Genomic DNA, 20000 nt, shown 5'->3' on the forward strand with positions numbered 1-20000 from the left:
CCAAAAAATTATATGTACATTAAAATAATTAAAATTAGATAGAGTGTATCGATCGGTGCAAGCTGCTAGGTCGCTTTGATGAATCGGAATGAAGCTCCGTTATTCCTTAAATCTAAAATTATGTAATCCTATAAAAAAGAAAAAAAAAAGAAGAAAAGAAAAAGAAAGAAAGAAAGAAAGAAAGAAAGAAAAAAGAAAGGGAGAATAAAAGAGCAAAAATAGAATCGAAAAGAGAAAAATAAATAAATAAATAAATAAATAAATAAATAAATAAATAAATAAATAAATAAAAAAGAAAAAAAGAAAAGAAAGAGAAGACAAGAGCGGAGAAAAGAGATAAGAAAATTGTTAACGATTGTTGAAGCAACGATTTAATAAGCACCATACGATGCCTTGCGTGAACGACCGAGCTTGCCTAACTGTCGAAGGCGATTAATAACGTACTATATAGAAGATAATAATTCGAATATAAAAAACGAAATCTTCTTAACCGAAGGCCGAACGGTTGCTTCCATGATTCTCCTTAAAAAAAAAAAAAAAAAAAAAAAAAAAAAAAAAGAAAATGAAAAAAAAAACATTACGACAGCTTTCAAATAAATAATATCGCGATATAATGTAATAGTCCTTCGAATCAATTTTATCTTTTGTTTCTCTTGTTTTCTTCTTTTTTCTTTTTTTTCTAATTTTTGATCTTCATTTTTGTTCTTTTTTTCCTTTCGTATATTTTCTCTTTTCTTTTCTTTTCTTTTTTCTTTTTTTTTTTCTTTTTTTATTTTTTTTTTAAATTACTTTCCCCATATAATGTGTACATGGCAAAATAATACATGCGTATAATGTGCGACAGGAGATCGGTGATATTTTTTTAAAAAAATATGTAATTTATACGAAACGTTTTGTTACGGCGACAGAATCAATTGTGATTATAAGATCCTCAGGAGTATCGCGGAGTAACTACGATCCTTCGCATTAAATTGTACTCGATGAATACCAGTGGTTATACCATTGAGCTTTCCATGACTATGTTACGTAAGCAAGTACCAAAAAAAAAAAGATATAAATAAATTGTATATATGAGAAATAATCGGGGAAAGAAAGAAAGAAAAAAAAAAAAAAAAGAAAACCACCGCAGACAATAATGTACCGTTTCTTCTAGATTATTAGAAAGCGTAAGCATTACACCATAGTAGGGATAATACATACGTCTTAGGAATAAAAGAAATAAATTTACTAAAAATTGGTACGTAAATATATAGTATATATATATATTATATACATCATTACATTTAATCGACAAGAAAAATAGCGACGTGGATGTTATTATTATGGTGATATGTAATATGCAGCGCGTACTTGAAAAAGATTAATGAAAAGTGAAAAAGATAAAAAGGTCTTAGCAACGTAGTGTCGGCAGTGCCAACTTCGAATTACTCTTTTTTTTTTTTATAATTTATAACTATTTACAATTGCGCCATATAATGGAAAAAAGAAAATTTCGCACTTGGTATGTAATTTTTTGTTTGTTCTTCTTTTTTTTTTCATACGTTCATCATTAGCTTTTAAAGATGCCATAACGTGCATTTATTCTCTTCGATTTAAGTTGACTAATTAAAGAAAAATTTACGTCGAAGAACATTTATTCATTAGAAATAGAACAAATCGAAACGTAAGGCCAAAGGCTAACTCCATTGATTCTCGATCGGGCAATTTTTATATTTACGATATGTAATAAGATTCAATCAAAAGAGAGAGAGAGAGAGAAAGAGTGAGAGTGAGAGTGAGAGAGAGAGAGAGAGAGATTGAATGAGTGAGTGAGTGAGTAAGTGAAAGAGAGAAAGAGAATCCCATGGAATTTTAAGTAACGATTTGTTATATTTCTAAATCGATTTCCTAAGGTGTACACACATACATATATTTGTAATTTATTTATGTATGTACATAGATACATGCTTAATATCTTGTTTTTCTTTCGAAAACTTTTTCCTTGATATTTTGTCAAAATTGATAAAAAATTTCTTTCCATTCGTGAATAAACCCGATCGACATTTCCTTTCTATATTTTCGCCAAAGATTAAATTAAAATATAATTGAACATATAATATTATATATAATATATTATTGCATTCCATTAGAAATTTTTACATAAAAAGAGTGTATTCTATCGTAAATCTAATCTTTTCTTAATGATTCGTATTTAAATCAATAGCGAGAATTGCAATTGAAATTTTGAACTATATGAGTAATTATATTTTGATCTCAAATATTAATTCCTTATATTTTCCTATCGCAACAATTAAAATGTGCATTTATTATAGTTTTTTTATATTATAAAAGCCTATTATATTATGTATGTATATATGTATGTATGTATGTACATACATATTTCTGACAATGAATCTACGAGTTATACAGATATATTCATTTTGTATACTCCATGTACCTCAAGAATGCCGCAGAACAATGTAATTTGTTAAACGTTTCAATGAAATCTTTATATACACATACATATATATATATATATATATATATATATATATATATATATATATATATACACGTATATACATATATTTATATATACTTAAGCAATTATCTCCTTTGGCATTCTCTTTAGTCAATTACGGTAATCGTAAGAGAGAAAGAGAGAGAGAGAGAGAGAGAGAGAGAGAGAAAATATGATTAGCTGGATAAAAAAATATTTTGATAAATCATTGTACCAGAAATATCGAATTATTTCCATTGATACTGCTTTTTGATTTAAACGAAAAAAAAAAAGAAAAAAACAAAGGAATTATGATAAACGAACATGGTATTCAGTATTATCAGACGAAAAACAAAAAAAAAAAAAAGAAATAGAAAAAAGACGAAATTTTTCTACGATTACGATCGTGTATTATTATTGATCATTTAAAATGATTATTATAATTACAATCGATGAGGCACCTCCTATACACTACGTCGCTGGCTTGCATAACATTGATCTGTGGACTTCATCTCCAAAGATCTTTCGTGTGTTACTGCGGAATTAAGATAATGATCGAAAGGGGAAATAAGAAAGAATAAAAAAGAAATGGAAAATATAAGAAAAGGGAAAAGAATAATGTATTGTGACGAAGTTCCATCCATAATAAATAAATGAAATATTATAAAGTTAGGCCGACCTTTCCGCCAGTTCGTGCCTTTTTTTCTGCAGGGAGAGAATGCAGTTTTGAAATTCGATCAAACATGTGCTATAATGTAACGCGATCGCGCAAGGTGTTATTCACATTTGCGCCTGAGTATATGTTGTATGTATGTACGCGTCTGAGGGAGAAAGAGAGAGAGACAGAGAGAGAGGGTGAGAGAGAGAGAGAGAGAGAAAGAGAGAGAGAGAGAGAGAGAAATTGAGAGGGTGAAAGAGGGTGAAAGGAAGGGTGAAAGGAAGGGAGGGAGGGAGAGAGAAGAGGCAAAGAAAGGTGAGGATGAGAGAGAGAGAGAGAGAAAGAGAGAGAGAGAGAGAGAGAGAGAGAAAGAGATGTGGAGAGAAAGAAAAGAAAAAGATATAGAGTATATGCTTAACAGTAACGCACGATAATCGTAAAATGAATGAAAATGAACGAAATTCAAGACGTATTCCTATTCTTACGTAGTATATATTTTCAGTAAACGTTACAACACGCTTTTGGATAAGTCAATAAAAAAAAAAAAAAAAAAAAAAAAAAAGGAAAAGAAAAAAAAATGAAAAAAAAAATAATGATATATATAAATAATGAGTAGGAAGAATTCGTAATTAACTGTTAGGAAAAGGATTGGTAAGAGTAATAGATAGAGAGAAAGAGTGAGAGAGTGAGAGTGAGAGTGAGAGTGAGAGTGAGAGAGAGAGAGAGAGAGAGAGAGAGAGAGAGAGAGAGAGATAGAGAAGGAAATAATGGCAGAATAGATGATAAGAAAAAAAAAATAATACAGGAATCGAAGGAAGGATTTGATATAGAAAGAGAAAAAGAGAGAAAGAAGGATGAAATTTAGCACTTGTTGATCGTTCGTTAAAATGTCTTCGTTTCCCGATGTAATAAAAGCTATTTTACTTTGACGCTAATGTAGAATTTCTTATTTTTTGATACATCTCTTCCTCTATGATGTTATATTCATGAGCTTCAAATAACTATTAGATTTTATTCTCATATACGTTTCTGTACAATTGATAAGACATTTTTAATGTCTATTTAAAATTAAACTTAATGTATTATATTCACGACCACATTATGATCTTGTGAAACAATGTTTATTTTTCCAAGACAATTTGTCCAGGAGATAGAGTTATTCTAAAATATACAGTGTATATATATACATACTGTTTTATATTAAATATCTCGTTGGTTGCCATTTTATGCTAATTAAATTTTCATAAGAAACTTCTTCTTTCGTATTAACTACATACCAAGTTTTAAACACTGGATATCAATAGCGTCTCCTTTATATTTATTTAGCTGTCGAAGTAAATGTAATTTGGTCTGTTTACAATGATTTGTATGTAACTCGTAGGAAGTACACATATTCAACAAAATTGGTTCTTGTAAGCTTTTCATAGGATTTCTTGCCACTGCATTTTCATACAAATGTACAGCAGCTTTAAGCTGACCAGTATATAGAAGACAAACAGCCATATTATTTATCAGCATAACATTAGAGGGATCCATAGTAGATGCAGTTTGAAAATAATTAAATGCTTCTTGAAATGAATTTTTTGCGACTGCTATTAAACCTCTATCTACCAATTCTCTAACAGTAGTTGTAGTTGTCTGAATAATTCTATTATTTAATAATATCTCAGCTGTAGAGACATCCCCAAGAAACAAATATATTCTTCCTATGCTAGATCGAAATATTTGTAATTGCTCTGTCGTCCAATCATGAGATTTGCTTAATTCTTCTAATATATCTACTGCCAAAATGTAATTTTTCATTCCAACTGCACAGTTAATGATAGATATTAATACTCTTGATTTTCTGCGTGACCATAATTTAATAGCATCTTGCTGTTCTGTATTAGTAACATTGGTATCATTAGCTTCCCTGATAAGGTCAGCTTGTAAATTTGACAAAATTTCATTGACAACGCTTAAAACTTTGTGTAGTTTATCTAATGCTTCCTTTGGTTTCCCATAATAATACGGGACTTCTGCTAAAAGTAATCTAAAGGCAAATGAAGCCATGGAACCTGGTTTAGTACCATATAATTCTGGATAAAATGTAAAATACATGTCTGGCTTGTCCAAATCACCAAATGGCTTAGATTCTTTTTCTAATAATTCGTTTTGTTTTAACTTTGCTAATAAGGAAAGTCTCGTATACCATAAATATAAAGAATGTGGAGTATGTTTACTTGATTGATTTATTTTTCCATAACCTTGAGCATAGATGGAAATAAGTCTTCCAGACAAATTAATGGCAGCTCTATAACAACCAGTTTGTATTAATTTTCTCAGTCCACGTTCGTCTTGTGTGACATCTGAGGCGGTAAGTACATTTCTTTGCATCTCTTCATCTTCCCCAAGAAAATGGGTGACAGCAGTTTTTATTAAATCAGGCATATCTCCTTGCAACGCCAATCCTGGCATTGTTAAATTGTCTCTCTCGAGAAAAGTAGTTCCTACTGTGGATGTAGCAATGGATCGTAAAATTTTACGAGTACGTTCCGATGGTATCCAAGTATCTCTATGTAAATTATTGTGCGTCGTATGATCTGAGATTCGATCATTATCTAATAAAGTATCTACAGAAAACAAATCATTCGTTGCACAATTTAAAAGTGAATTAAACCTTGAAACATCCTCAGAGTCTGATACAGTATTAAAATAGTTTTGTTCATTCGGTGCCACGATATCGTCAAAAATCGTACGTGGTGCATTATTAAAGTAACGACTAATATCTGTCGTCTTTTCATCGGTATCTTCTGACACAGAGGAAACATCCTTTGACATTTTGTTATTACTCTCGGCCATTTTCTTTAAACAACGATTAATTGTAATATTGCCAGTGATATAAGAATATTAAATAATATAAACTTCGTAAGAACTCGTTCGCGTAAAATTAATCAGGCAATTATTTCATATCTACTTTGCAAAATATTCGATCCTTACTGTATTGTTAATTTTAATATAGACGAGAGAGCCGCTGTAGTTGCATTTACACGAAAGAATATATTCATTAAATATTTAATGAAAAATTCTATTAACATTAAATCAAAATGATAATAAATAAACTCTATTTTATTTCTTCTAAAAATTACATATCGACGACAAAGATTGACATATAATAATACCAATCAGAACTACCAACCTTAAAGTCAAAAATTTCTCCACTAACTCATCCGAAATTTGATTCAAACGTTCCCGCTTTCATTTGTCCAAATTCCAATTAATATTTCGTCACAAATAACCACAATACAATACAAATTCATAATCTATATATCAATATATCTCAATAATGTTTATATTAATCGTTTAATTCTCACATAAAGAACGTCTTCGGACTTTATTATTTATAATTTGTTATATAAATAAATAACAATATGACGAGAAAATCTGTCTCATTATTGGCTTATTACTTACGTCTAGATAAATATCATTGGTTTGTCATATTTTGACAAATATCATTGTCATACGACGACACTTTATTGTAATACAAAAACAAAAAATATATATGATTTAAGTAAGAAACAAAGGATTTCCTTACTACCGCCATTAATGATCACAATTGTATATCCAAGTATAATATTAGGGATATTTCTTCTTTTATAGAAGGTACATATATATATAACATTATTGTTGAAAATATACATACACATATATATATATATAATATTGTTCCTAATATTTTAATACTCATTTAAATTTAATTTACATAATTAATCGTTTTATACTTTCGTGTAAGAAAGAAAAATATTATTACAGTTAATATTATTATTATCCCTATGAACGTGCCATATGAGAAGGCAGACATGTTATTCTCTAGCATTCTGTATCTCTGATTGGTTATTGAAAATACGTCATTGCCTGCGGCCATCCATGTAATGCATTGTCTCGATTTGACGTGAGGCGCAGTACTACTCGTGCCTACTCATGCCAGTTTAAGAAGTCGTCGAAGCAAAGTAATTTTATTTGGGCGATTTAATGCGGCTTCGTTTATCACAAAATGTTTTTTATGGATACTTCGTAAAAGTCACGAATCGTTGTCTTCGTCCATTAATATTTTTGTTTTCTTCGAAAATTACATAATGAATGTGCATTATTCACGGAACGAAGAAGGAGGGATATGAACGTCAAAATCGTATTACACTAATAAGCTTGTTTTTTTTTTTTTTTAATTTTGCCCTTAGACAACGGACAAAAAAGGAATATCAAATTATTCATTTTCGATTTAGATCGAAATTCAACTCGAATTGTCGACTCGGTTCTCACATGAAATTGTAATGATTATATGTAATACGCAATTGCGTGCACTTACGGAGATGATTGATTACTGATTCATTCGTTGTCAAATATGCAGTGTGCTGCCATTAGAAATCGTAAGAGTTTTATGTTCTCTTTTCATACCTACAAAATGTGAGATCATGTACCTGGAAGCTATACAATAGACGTAGATCTTAATGTATTAACAAAGATCAAATTTCAATATATTATAGGTAATAGATTGATTCGAAAGATGTATCGTGAATTTTACAACAGGTCTCGTTTTCTGCAAGTTGATCATTCAAAATTAATAGTTTAGATCTTTGCCTCAAGGTTAAATAAGTGATTTCAAATATTTTTATATAAATATCTTCTGTTACGGTTTTCGTTAAATGATTGTCTCGTTCGACTGCAAACCTTGTTTGTCAAATTTCGTGATATTTTTAGATTGGAATTACACTTCTGTTATTATATTAAAATATTTTTAACAATCTAAGGTAACAGAAAATTATCTCTTTGACGTGATTTTAGGAATTTTTTTTTTCTTTTAAATTGATCATAACCATGACTTGTGCTATTTTTAAGCATAATGTATGTTACCGAAGCAATAGAACTTTATAACTTGCAATTTTTATATCGAATACATGTTATTTGGAGCATTGTTAGAGCATCATTATTAGTATTTTCAAGTACTTGATTCCCTTGATCAAGAAAAACAATTATTTATAAGTGATTTATCGCTGAGAGATGCCAGCACCACCTCCGCCTTTATCAACTTTGACAGAGGCACCTATGTGCGAAAAAACAGAGGTGAGCGACCCTGACTCTTTGCCCCCTTGGGCTAAAATCACACTTACGTCTGCAGAGGCAGAAATTGAAAAATTAATTGCAAGAAACGAATTGAAGGATGCAGAAGTGACTTATTTTTGTCAAGTCGAACCGATTCTCCAAGATGGACCACAGTAAGTCCAATATCATTTTGAAGACACCATTAATATTATTCGTATTAATTTTATACGTATTACAAATTATGCTTTTCAATGTGATTAGATGCGGTTTGGTAGCCCTTGCAATGGCGTCTCAAGAATATACAAAACCTGTTTCTGTTAGTCAATTGCTAGCAGAAGCTAGGGTAAGAGGTTTTACCCAGCATGGAGAAGTATACAGTGTTGATTTTATGGGTACATTGGCTGCTGAATATTTGCCTGATCATAGACCAGACATTTTAGTTGATTTGCAACAATGTCCAGATACTTTAACTCATGCTCTTGCCCATGGAGCAATGGTTCTTATTCCATACGATTCAGATTTTAATCATGCTCCTTGCTTGAAAAGAGGTCATAAAGCTCATTGGGCATTACTTGTAGGACTTATATCGTCAAGGTAATAACTAAACATAATTGGAGTTTAATAATTGTAATTGTTGGCTTAACAAATTTTGAATTTATTAGTAATTATTTATTTTATTAATTTGTGTATATACATATATATATATATATATATATATATATATAATATTTTTCAGGCAAGGGTATCATGTTTTAGCACGTCATGGAAAATCACGTCATTTGGCTTGTTGGCCACTACGCGACTTAATAGAAAGTAATGGTAATTTAGAAGAGGAAGGAACTGCGAGACATGCAGGTGGTTATGTTATACCAAAGGGTGGTGTTGGTGGGCAAAGAGGATTACGTGGGAGAGCATTGGCATTGCATCCATACATATAAGATGATGTACAAGAGTTGTAGGAAATTAATATCAGTAAAAATGGGAATCATTAATACAATGTTACTATATCCACGTTACGCGGTTAATATTCGGAAAGTAAGATTTAAAAAGCTATTACAAAAGTGACTATAGTTCTTTGTAAAACATAATGCTTCGACTTACGTATACTCAAATTATGCATTGCGATTTGCCAAATGCAAAGAAAAGAAAAGGAAAAAAGAAAAAAAAATAATAATAATAAAAAAATTATAAAAAAAAAAAAAAAAAAAGAAAAAACAATCGAGAACGAAATAACACTTCTCCAATTTCGTAGTAAGTGCAATCATAAATTATTTGCTCTTATTTCGCTCCATTATGACATGTAAATAATTATTATGTCGATGCAACTTACATGTATATGAGTCAGGTAGAACGTATGTTTTGTTATACATTAAGGTCTCGGTGAGGAAAAAAATGAGAAAGAATTTAAATGCATTGATGAACATCAAACGATGTGATATGCGTGTATTACGCAAAATGAGAAACGGACGCATGTAATTGTCCGCCCATGCATTGATCTAAACGTATTAGTTAGGAGTTATTCAAATCAATACTAGCCAATATCAAAATATTTAAGTATATTTATTTAATGACAACTTGCAGGGCCTTGAAGGATAGTTATTATGATTTTTGTTTTATGTTTGCACAATTAATAAAGAAATACATTATTATATTACAAATGCATATGAATTGCGATAAAACTTAATACTAGCCATACCAGTTTAAGTATATTGTGTAACGTACATAAATGTAGAAAGATTATCTCTAAAATATTCTTCACGTGTCAACAATTGAATTTATTTATGGAACAAAAACCTGCATGTATCGAGTAAAATTATTTACAAACAATAAATTAATCATTATTATACATTACAATCTATATATATGTATATATCACAATATATATTTTATTTGCCATTTAATTTTTTCATAATATACAAAGAAATTTATATTTTAAATTTATCAAACGATCGCTGTCGGCAAATATCACACGTCACGAAAATTTATTTTCATTCTTTTAGAAAAGATTTTATTTTTATTAAAGAAATATATTTACTGATATAAAAATTCTTATAGCGTAAATCATCTTTATGCAAGAGGTCATTAATAGCAAGTTTAATAATCACCCTTTCACTATCGATTAAGTCGACTTTAATCCATTGTATAAAATAGTAATTATTACTTAAAAGAGTGCCATAAAACTTGTATCATGTTTCCCATATCCATCCATTCCATTTCAGTAATCTCCAATTTGTAAGCTGTTGCATTAGTTGTTTCATTTCAATTTAACCAATATCAAAGCCGATTGTCTTTATATCTTAACGAATACTTTACTCGCACATAAAAATTCATGGAATGCACTGATGAATCACTGTTTAAGGCGTTTCTCTTTTATTAACAATTTTAATTGTCTTTTAAAAAACAAAAACAAGAAAAAAAAGAAAAAAGAAAAAGAAAAAAACCATTGACAAATCTCATTTTCGAGAGTACATTGTAACAGTACGCAATTTTTTTTCTTCGCATATTGATCTATTTTTATGATAATAATAATAATAATAATAATAATAATAATAATAATAATAATAAAAAAAAAAAAAAGAGAAAAGAAAGAAAACTAGCCAGTGGCATATTGAATAAAAAGTTACAAAAAGATATATATAATTATCTATAACATTTATTACATTATAACTTTTGAATTATGCACTACACACGTGGCGAAAAATTCAACCATACTTAAGTTATACTTATTATATACGCACATCACTGCATTGTTCGTATCTTTACACATACACTGACCTCTTGCGGCTATATGCCTGACCTACTACTTACGTTACGTACTTCGTTTTTTTCTTTTCTTTTTCTTCTTCTTCTTTACTTTTCCTTTCTTATAAAATAAATATAATTACGTAACAAAGAGAAAAAAAAAATTTTTTTGATCGGATCAGAGTTCGAAGAAAAAATTTGACATACATATATCCGATATATATATATATATATATAAATATCGTCGATCATATATATATATATATCGTCGATCATATATGATATATATATATGATCGACGACAATATAAAATAATAATTAAAAAAATAATAGTTAATAAATTTTGTATTTAACGATTGATTCTAACTGCTGGTTTTATTACGTGGCCGTTTTTAATGTCGATGACGACGATAATTATGTTATTTCTTGTTTTTCTTTTTCTTTCTTTTTTTTTTTTTTTTTTTTTTTTTTCTTTATGCATTTCATTGGAATTCTTCAACTTGCAATTATAGTTTGACTTTAATCAGAAACAATTGTGCCGTATCTCTCGTTTTACCAGTGTTTTTATCCAAGTATAAACACGACGATACAATTTCTCCAATAACCTGACCCTGCTCCCAATTACTTTAAGTTTTTCTTGTTCTTAACATATCACTTATCTTTAAACGACAATTTATTACAAGCTCGTTCGTTCTAATAACTTTTTTGTTGTTGTTTCATAATATATAAAACTAATTTTGTACATTTAAGATCATTAAACGTTTCCAAATTTCAATTAAGCATAAGTATCAATATTCGTACATTACGATTAAATAGGAACGCTAAGCTAGCAATCATCGTATCTTCTCAATACGTTTTCTTACGTTTAGTAAAGCTAAATATAAATCTTCTCTTTCTTTAACACGGAATTAAATTCTTAAGTTAGTCTCTTATAGATAACGCGCCTCGTTTGCTTGACCTAGGATAAACAGCATAAATATTTCATATATATATATATATATGTTTTATATATATATATATATATATATATATATATATATATATATCGATACATCTATTTTATTATCGAAAATTTATTAATTTTTAACTAACGTGATAAAAATGTGTTATCCAAGATTTTAATATCTTTCTCGTATATTTTGAAGTTTGACATTTCTTGTAAATAAATATATTGAATATTCTCTGTCACGCGATTTATACCAACGTTAAAATCCAATTAATTTGAATTTCTATAATCTCTAAATTATACGATAAAATTGTTTGTGTTAAAAGGGAATAATAAAAATGTTTCATTTAACTTTGAAAAAATATGCCGCAACTATTTGTTAAGATGATAGTTTAGATATTTTTACGATAACAAATAATTTGGTGATTCGATTTATCTTTCTGCACACGATAAAAATATCAATGAAACATTGTAGATATATATATATATATATATATACTTTAATATTCTTTTAATATTTTTATCGTATGTATTATATCATAGCTTTGAATTTACGCTGTGTACACGTGGCCAAGGAATCAGCCATACCCATTATGCACATTGCTGCGTTGTTCTACACACGCACGCTGACCTCTCGCGGCTATACGGCTGACCTGCTGCCACTTACGTTATATTAAACATTGTAATTTATACCGTCTATACAATATTTTCTTCATAGTACTCTTTCAACAATATCTTTTATTGCCTTATCATTATCGTCCATCAATATCTTTAATTTTCTGCCTATTTTCAATTATCGTAATTTATGATGTCGTTAACGTTAAAACTAATAAAGAACGTATTGGATCTTACGTTAAAATATTTTCTTTCATAACGTTGTAAATGTGTACCATATTCTATCTATCGTTTATTACATTTCCACTGAAATATAATTATTAATATATATATACGCTCTTAAGATCCGATTAATTCATTCATAACGATAGACACACTCTTTATTTCGTTAAAGTTTTTCTCTTGAGAATATATATTTTATTCTTACGTCGTTATAACGATATTTTCAACAGCAACAAAATGACTTTTGTTCGAATATAATAATAAATGTCCATATCTTATGAATTTTAGTTTATTAAGCTTTTTAATAAACTCATGAAAACCTTCGAAAGACACAAAATATATCAATAGAAATAATTAATACGATGAATGAACGATCTATTCCTTGAAAAATAATATCTCGTCTGTCAGTAATATGACGTATGTCATTTCTCTCTCTCTCGTCGTTTACGACTGCTTGAAGCGAGTGACTTGATGTGATTAGACCCGCTGTTCGTTATCCCCACTTATTTACTACGCGTTTCGTTATGCGCATGCGTCATTTCACGATCCCAGGGACGTATCAGTTTGCGTGGAATTAAATTCTGACAAATAGACACATTTTACCTTGATATTTCTTTTTCTCGATACTCCTTGGCAGAGTCGAGGAGAGTCATTCACGCTTGAATCACCTCAGCTTGTGAATCATCTTAATTCACCTTTTTGGAAGTAAATTAATGCGTGCAATCCAAAAAGAATGAATAGATAATAAAGATAATAAGTAATTAACGTCATAAATTAAAACAATCGTTTTAATATATTTTTTAATAAAATTGTTGTCGATTAGAAATCAATTAATACAAAATGTAATTAAAAATCGCCATAATTAAAAAATAAAATGATATATATATATATATATATATATATATATATGAAAAGGAGAGAGAGAGAGAGAGAGAAAGACAGACGAAAACAAGGAAGAAGAAAAGAAAAAAAATCTTTTGAAAAGCGTGTCGCGTTAATGATAGGCAGTTAAGAGGCGGGAAAGTAGTACGTTAGCGAAAATCGAAGAAATGTTTATCCGCGCGCAAAAACGAAGATTTTGACTTACAAACAACGGGCACCGGATTTCACGATCCTGGTGAGGCGCACTACTTTTCTCCTCTCTCGTCTCATAGCGCCGCGCACCGGTGCTTGCAGGTCGGTGTTCTGCTATTGGTCGAGCCGTGGCACGATGGTGGGGATGAGAAGGCACCGCGTCACGAAGCGAGGCCGAGGAACTGTGAGGCGCATGTATCAATGCGCAATCGCATCTGAACGATTGACGGAGTCGGGGAGGTCCGAGGAATAAACAGAGTAGCGAGACCGCGCGACGGATAGAGAGGGGGTGAAGCGGAGAGAGTGAGGGAGCGAGTACGAGAGAGAGAGAGAGAGAGAGATAGAGAGAGAGAGAGAGAAAGAGACAGAAAGAAAAAAGAGAGAGAGAGAGATAGAGATAGAAGGAACAAGCAGCGAGACGATCACGATGCACAGAGGCGAGCACAAGCGGCCAGGGGCACAGGGCTGAGGGCTGAGGGCTCAACAGGGCCTTTTACGACATTTTACGGAATCTGGCGCGGATCAGCCAGCAACGATGGAACAGCCAAAAACTCCCGCGTCCCGGCTACTCAGTACAACCTGCATCGAGAACAAGGACGACCTGGAGGAGGTAACATAAATATTTGAAATAGTCAGTGGATACGTATCGAGTGCGAGGGGCTCCGCCATTGTTGCGACGGCCGCGCACGTCGCTGCCTGCGCGGCGCCACATGTCGAACCACGCGTCTTAGCGGGATCTTCAAATATCTCAACCCTGCTTCTTTCTTCGTCCTTCGTTCTTTTACTTCACAATTCGTTCTTCATAATTTTTGCTCGATTGATTCCGTTCCTGTTTATGATTTTGATGTCATTTGTCGTACGAATTTCTATTGTAAAAAAAAACAAAAAGAATTAATATTTAAAATTTTCAATATCAATGTATTTCGATATCATATATTGTACATACGATATATATATATATATATACATATACACAATATATATATATACACATACATACATATGTGTGTATGGGTTTGTGTAATTGTTGATTACAGAAATTTGAAAGATGCTATGGCGTACTCCAAAATCTGACTACAGGCCTGTCTGAAAAGGAAGCACATGATACCCTGAACAATGCAGTGTGCAAAGACAAAACGCACGAAGAGGTTTCCTTGGGATTATTGGTTGTTATTTTAACGGATCCACAGAATGCCTCAAAAAGTTATAGAGACTTAACGCTTATAACAAGAGATGGTCTTGCGATTGTGTTGGGACATCTTAATCAGTTGGTACTGGAAAGGTACCTCAGACTGAATGACGTTACCCGAAGTCAACTTTTGTGGTTGTTACGTGAAATGATAAGGACTAGCGTAGCTAATGTTGATAATCTTTGTTTAACTTTATTGAGACACGCGGCTGGCGGAGATATCTCCCAAAGAAATCTGTTCCTAGTCGATGCCCTTTTGGATATATTTCAAGAAAATCGGCCATGGCTGGACAAATTTCCTTTTTTGGTAGCATCTATCGTTTATACATATTTACGATTAATAGAAGATCACAATGGTCCTCATCTGACTGGTCTTCGACAAAAAGAAGTAACTTTTACAGTATCCCTTTTGAGGGAAAGAATGGTGGACTGTTTAGTTATTGGAAGGTACATCCTTATTTATTGTATATTTTCTTTTAATATTTATTTTATTAATCTTATAATATTTGATTGTATATAATGATATTTGCAGGGATTTAGTGCGCTTATTACAAAATGTTGCAAGGATACCTGAATTTGAGGGACTTTGGAAAGACGTATTATTAAGCCCAAAATCTCTATCACCGAATTTCAATGGGATTCTTCAACTTTTACAAACGAGGACATCACGAAGATTTCTTCAATCAAGGCTTACCCCAGATATGGAAAGAAAATTGGTTTTTTTAACAAGTCAAGTTCGTTTTGGAAATCACAAGCGTTATCAAGATTGGTTTCAAAGACAATATTTGGCAACACCCGAATCTCAATCATTGAGGTGTGATCTAATACGTTTTATCGTCGGTGTTATACACCCAACCAATGAATTATTATGCTCGGATATAATACCACGGTGGGCGGTGATAGGATGGTTGTTCACCACTTGCACCTCGACCGTAGCTGCAAGTAATGCCAAATTAGCTTTATTTTACGATTGGCTATTCTTCGAGCCGGAGAAAGATAATATAATGAATATCGAACCAGCAATTCTTGTCATGCATAATTCAATGAGATCTCATCCACCTGTTACTGCCACGCTTTTAGATTTTTTATGCAGAGTAAGTTTATTTGCAAACATTATCATTTATCGTCGTTCGATACCAATTTTCTATATAAATAAATCAATGTTTTTTATTTTTTTTTATTTTTTTTTTTAGATAATACCAAACTTTTATCCAGCATTGACGGAAAAAGTTAGAAATGGGATATTTTCATCTCTGAGACAAATTTTAGAAAAACGAGTGTTACCTAGTCTTTATCCGCTATTTGATAGTCCTAAGTTGGATAGAGAATTAAGGAGCAAAATTAGAGAAACCTTTAAGGAATTCTGCTTACCACCTAATGCAGATCCAGGTAATTGTAATGTATATTCTCTGCTTGATCAACTATCTGTTGCATGATTGTTTCTGAATATTAAATCTAGAAAAGCTTGTAATAATATGTACCATCCAATTTCAAATTGTAAGTTTAGATTTTTGTATATCATTTTGCTTTCCTTCTTAATAACGTTTTTAATCACGCTTTTTAACATTGTTTTATATATCATTGTATTAATTAAAAAAGTGATGCTTTTTTTTTCTTTTTTTTTTTTTTTTTTCTTTCTGTAAACCGTTTACTAACAACTTTGTATCTTATTATTTTTTCCTGCTTTAGTTCTGAATCACTGTCATTTTGAGCTTTCAGCACATTCAACGCTTACTAACTTTGGTTCTTGCATGATGTTCTTAAGCAGGCAATAAGGTTCCGATATATTCAGGTAAAATGGAAGATCTTAATAAGGATCTCAATTCAGGACTTATCTTGGAAAATACGACGAGTGTACCAGTGGAAAATAATCATGTGGGACAAGATCCAGAACCGGCATTCAGCGACGAGGAAGAAGAAATGCCACTCAGGTTTGTTTTATTTGAATTTCAATATAGACATATATAAATCACATGTAATTTTCAATTTGTTCTCGTATATAATTTTCAATATATATTTGTAGAATAGTAACGAAAGTAGAAGAGGAGGAAGATGAGGAAGATGTACCCTTAGCTACAGTGAAACTTAAGAACGAACAAAAGAATGCAAATTGTGTTGCAAAAAAGGAAGATATTACGTCTCAGTTAAATCTTATTTTAGAACCAGAAGAATTGAGAACTGCCATTGGAAGCCTACATAGTGAAAGTGACAATGAAATCAGATGCCAAGCGGTCGAGAGAATAGTACAAATGGTCGTGGAAGATGAGATAGATGCAGAAACAGTACCAGGTTTAGCGTCTTGTCTATCGACCATTTTGTCGACACAAATAACAGCACAGATATTTCCATCGGATAATTTAAACGAGGAATCATTGACTGATAGTATAAGCACGCCATTGTTTGTTATGTTTCGAAATCAGTATCAGTTATGTAAAGAAGAAGACAATAGGAGAAAACTTTTAGCTAGAGTACTCGCTGAAATGTATTCTATTCAGCCAAAAATAGGATATCTACTTCTATATTTTTTAAAAGTATGGGGTAGAGAGGAAGAAAAGAGGGAAGGGGAACCAAGGTTAGTCAAAGTTGTTATTTATATGAATTAAAATGGATCATATTTGTCATTGTATATTATAGTTTTTGGTTTTATATTTATATATATATATATATATATATATATATATATATATATATATATATATTTTTTTTTTTTTTCTTTCTACAGCAATGTATTAAACGACGTAAAAGCATCCGTTTATAAGGACTTTTGTGCACAGAGAGAAAAGAAATTAGATGCGTGTTTAGTGGCTGATTTAAAAGTAATCACAACGTTATTAAAAAATATATTAATAGTACGATAATTAGTATATTAAATGTAATTATATATTATGTTACAGTTATGTCACGAAGACAACATATTCATGTTGTGTTACTTGGTGCCTGACATATATACTGGATTTCAAAACGTAGCCCTAGGAAACGTCCAACTTTTGCATTTGGTCGTATCGACTATTGATGCATGTCAATTACAGGAATTGGTTTGTCAGATAATGCAAGGTCACCTTAAAATGTTAAAGAAAGAATCTTTCACTTCTTTATTAACAGCAAGTTTAAATTGGGAAACCTTCGAACAGTACTGTTTTTGGCAGTTAATATTTGCTCATGATTTTCCCATTGAGTATGTGTTGCCAGTATTACCGAAATTGCAATTCCGCGATCATGCAGAAGCACTCACGTCGATACTATTTATGCTTAAGCAAGAAAAGTAAGTAATCAATATATTGATCGAAAAGTGTATTCGTATCAAATATTTACAAATCGTCGTTATACTTTTTCTTTTCTTTTTTTTTTCTTTTTTCTTCTTTTCTCTTTTCCATACGCAGACCTACTCTGGAACTTTTACGACAGCTACTTGCTCGACAAAATGTGGATGGTGATATGTTCGTAGTCGCAGCTTTACGTTATTGGTGTCGTGATTATGAGGAAAAACTTGGAGAATTATTAGCAAATCTTTTAAGTACACGCTATCCTGCAACTAGTCCAAATAAACGGAAACGTTCTGGAGCAAAGCACAACCAACAATCTGGACCACCGACGGGCGAACAGGTTTTGGGACATTTGGATCAGTTGCGTCAGCATTGTACATCTTCTACGGAATTACAATTGTATCATATGGAAGGGATGCAGAGAGCGTTGCAACAAGCGCAAGCTGCCAGTAGCGATTCTCTCAGGAAGAGTTACGGTGATTTATTCGCTTTAGCGGAAGTCAATGAAGAAAATGAACCACCACCACCGCCGCCAACAAGTTCGGCGAGAAAACACGCGGCAGCTTCGGGCGGGGGTGGGGGCGGTGGGGCCGGCGGCAAAGGGGGAAATAGGAAAGTTGGAGTTAATACGAGGGAAAGGACGAGTTCGAAAAAACAGATTCAGTATCACCTCGACAGTACATCCAGTAGCGAGGTAACCATTTCACCAGTACGTCTGAAAGGAAAACAATTTGGAATTAAGTTACATATTATCAGAACCGATCTGTTGTTTATCGAAGTTTATTATGATAAAAAGAAGTCGATTATATCGAGATTGACTTTGTTTCTTTGTCTCTTTTTTTTTAATATAGGAGGAAATCGTAAATCCAAAGCAAGCGAAAAAGAGAAAAAAGATTATAGTGGGCTCGGACAGCGACTGACCACCCAGTGTCTTCACATGTCACATGGACCACGTCATGTGTGTGCAGCAAGATAAATTAGCCTTAAGAATAGTAAGATAATACGATATATATATATATATATATATACATATATATATATATGTATATATATATATATACACATATACATAGTAGATTTATCTAGCGCGACTTGTAAATATATTCTACGTTGGATAATGGATGTACGAAACGATGTTGTTGGCCCGAGTCTTACGCGTTTCGTAATCTAAAAATCGTAGTGGTGCCAGACTCTCGTTATTATCGTTAAATGTATATGTATGTATCCTCGATTAGTTTTCTAAAAGTAAAAATACTCTTATCATATCGACTTATCGACGAGTAAATTTATTATCGACTAGAGGTGAGGCGTGACTATCGTTTGTCGGACGAAAAAATTTTGCGAAAAAGAAATTACTTTCAATTGTGTACAAATGAAAAATTCTAAATGAATAACTTTGACCTGGCACCATTACACAAAATGGGGTAAAGCAATGCGGTCTTACTCCAATAAACATGTTAAATTTGTAATTGTAAAAGCATCGATCCACATAGTATTTTTATGTGGAAAGAAAGTCAGCGCGTGCAAGCACCTATGTCGTGCTTAACATATTTACCAATGATCTTTTTTACTAATTATGCGATTATCATACTCCGATCAAGTTGTTATTGACAAATATTGATTTTGTCGATTTAGATTATTGACAATTAATTATTTCTTGATTTAAAATATTTGACACAGCCGTAAATTATTTTAACAGAAAATATCTTTATATAGTAGAGAATCGTTTTGAA

The 20000-nt window shown here is 31.4% G+C and overlaps 3 protein-coding genes across 9 annotated transcripts in view; 2 read left to right on the top strand and 1 right to left on the bottom strand.

Moving 5' to 3' along the window:
• Positions 1–696: 696 nt before the first annotated feature.
• Positions 697–6678, bottom strand: LOC124427737 (trafficking protein particle complex subunit 12). The gene has a single exon (XM_046971033.1). The coding sequence runs from the start codon at positions 5976–5978 to the stop codon at positions 4407–4409; it is 1572 nt and encodes a 523-aa protein (XP_046826989.1). The 5' UTR covers positions 5979–6678; the 3' UTR covers positions 697–4406.
• Positions 6679–7041: 363 nt separating this feature from the next.
• On the top strand, positions 7042–10067 carry LOC124427739 (UPF0692 protein CG33108). 2 transcript variants are annotated; one of them, XM_046971037.1, is made up of 3 exons: positions 7042–8389; positions 8478–8810; positions 8973–10067. In XM_046971037.1, the coding sequence occupies exons 1-3, from the start codon at positions 8175–8177 to the stop codon at positions 9031–9033; spliced, it is 609 nt and encodes a 202-aa protein (XP_046826993.1). In that variant the 5' UTR covers positions 7042–8174; the 3' UTR covers positions 9034–10067. The 2 variants fall into 2 exon arrangements, with proteins under 2 accessions (XP_046826993.1, XP_046826991.1); XM_046971035.1 differs by having other exon boundaries at positions 7045–8389; positions 8953–10067.
• A 3596-nt stretch (positions 10068–13663) lies between these two features.
• The window catches only part of LOC124427731 (integrator complex subunit 3), a 10623-nt gene continuing 4286 nt past the window's right edge, over positions 13664–20000 (top strand). Inside the window, exons 1-10 of one of the 6 annotated variants that reach the window (XM_046971002.1) lie at positions 13664–14425; positions 14853–15451; positions 15537–16098; positions 16198–16393; positions 16770–16935; positions 17028–17576; positions 17727–17820; positions 17899–18266; positions 18385–18976; positions 19119–20000. The exon at positions 19119–20000 is cut by the window's right edge and continues 4286 nt beyond it. In XM_046971002.1, coding sequence (XP_046826958.1) covers positions 14351–14425; positions 14853–15451; positions 15537–16098; positions 16198–16393; positions 16770–16935; positions 17028–17576; positions 17727–17820; positions 17899–18266; positions 18385–18976; positions 19119–19187 — 3270 coding nt within the window. In that variant the 5' untranslated portion in view covers positions 13664–14350 and the 3' untranslated portion in view covers positions 19188–20000. The remainder of the gene's footprint in view (positions 14426–14852; positions 15452–15536; positions 16099–16197; positions 16394–16769; positions 16936–17027; positions 17577–17726; positions 17821–17898; positions 18267–18384; positions 18977–19118) is intronic. The other 5 variants (XM_046971004.1, XM_046971003.1, XM_046971008.1 and 2 more) reach the window with 5 other exon arrangements.

The sequence above is a fragment of the Vespa crabro genome, chromosome 10, assembly GCF_910589235.1.
Source record: "Vespa crabro chromosome 10, iyVesCrab1.2, whole genome shotgun sequence".
NCBI classification, from domain to species: domain Eukaryota; kingdom Metazoa; phylum Arthropoda; class Insecta; order Hymenoptera; family Vespidae; genus Vespa; species Vespa crabro.

Coding starts and splice junctions, on each gene's coding strand:
- LOC124427737 (XM_046971033.1), bottom strand. CDS start 5,978: ATGGCCGAGAGTAATAACAAAATGTCAAAGGATGTTTCCTCTGTGTCA.
- LOC124427739 (XM_046971035.1), top strand. CDS start 8,175: ATGCCAGCACCACCTCCGCCTTTATCAACTTTGACAGAGGCACCTATG. Junction 8,390..8,477: donor ATTCTCCAAGATGGACCACA/GTAAGTCCAATA, acceptor CAATGTGATTAG/ATGCGGTTTGGTAGCCCTTG. Junction 8,811..8,952: donor GTAGGACTTATATCGTCAAG/GTAATAACTAAA, acceptor AATATTTTTCAG/GCAAGGGTATCATGTTTTAG.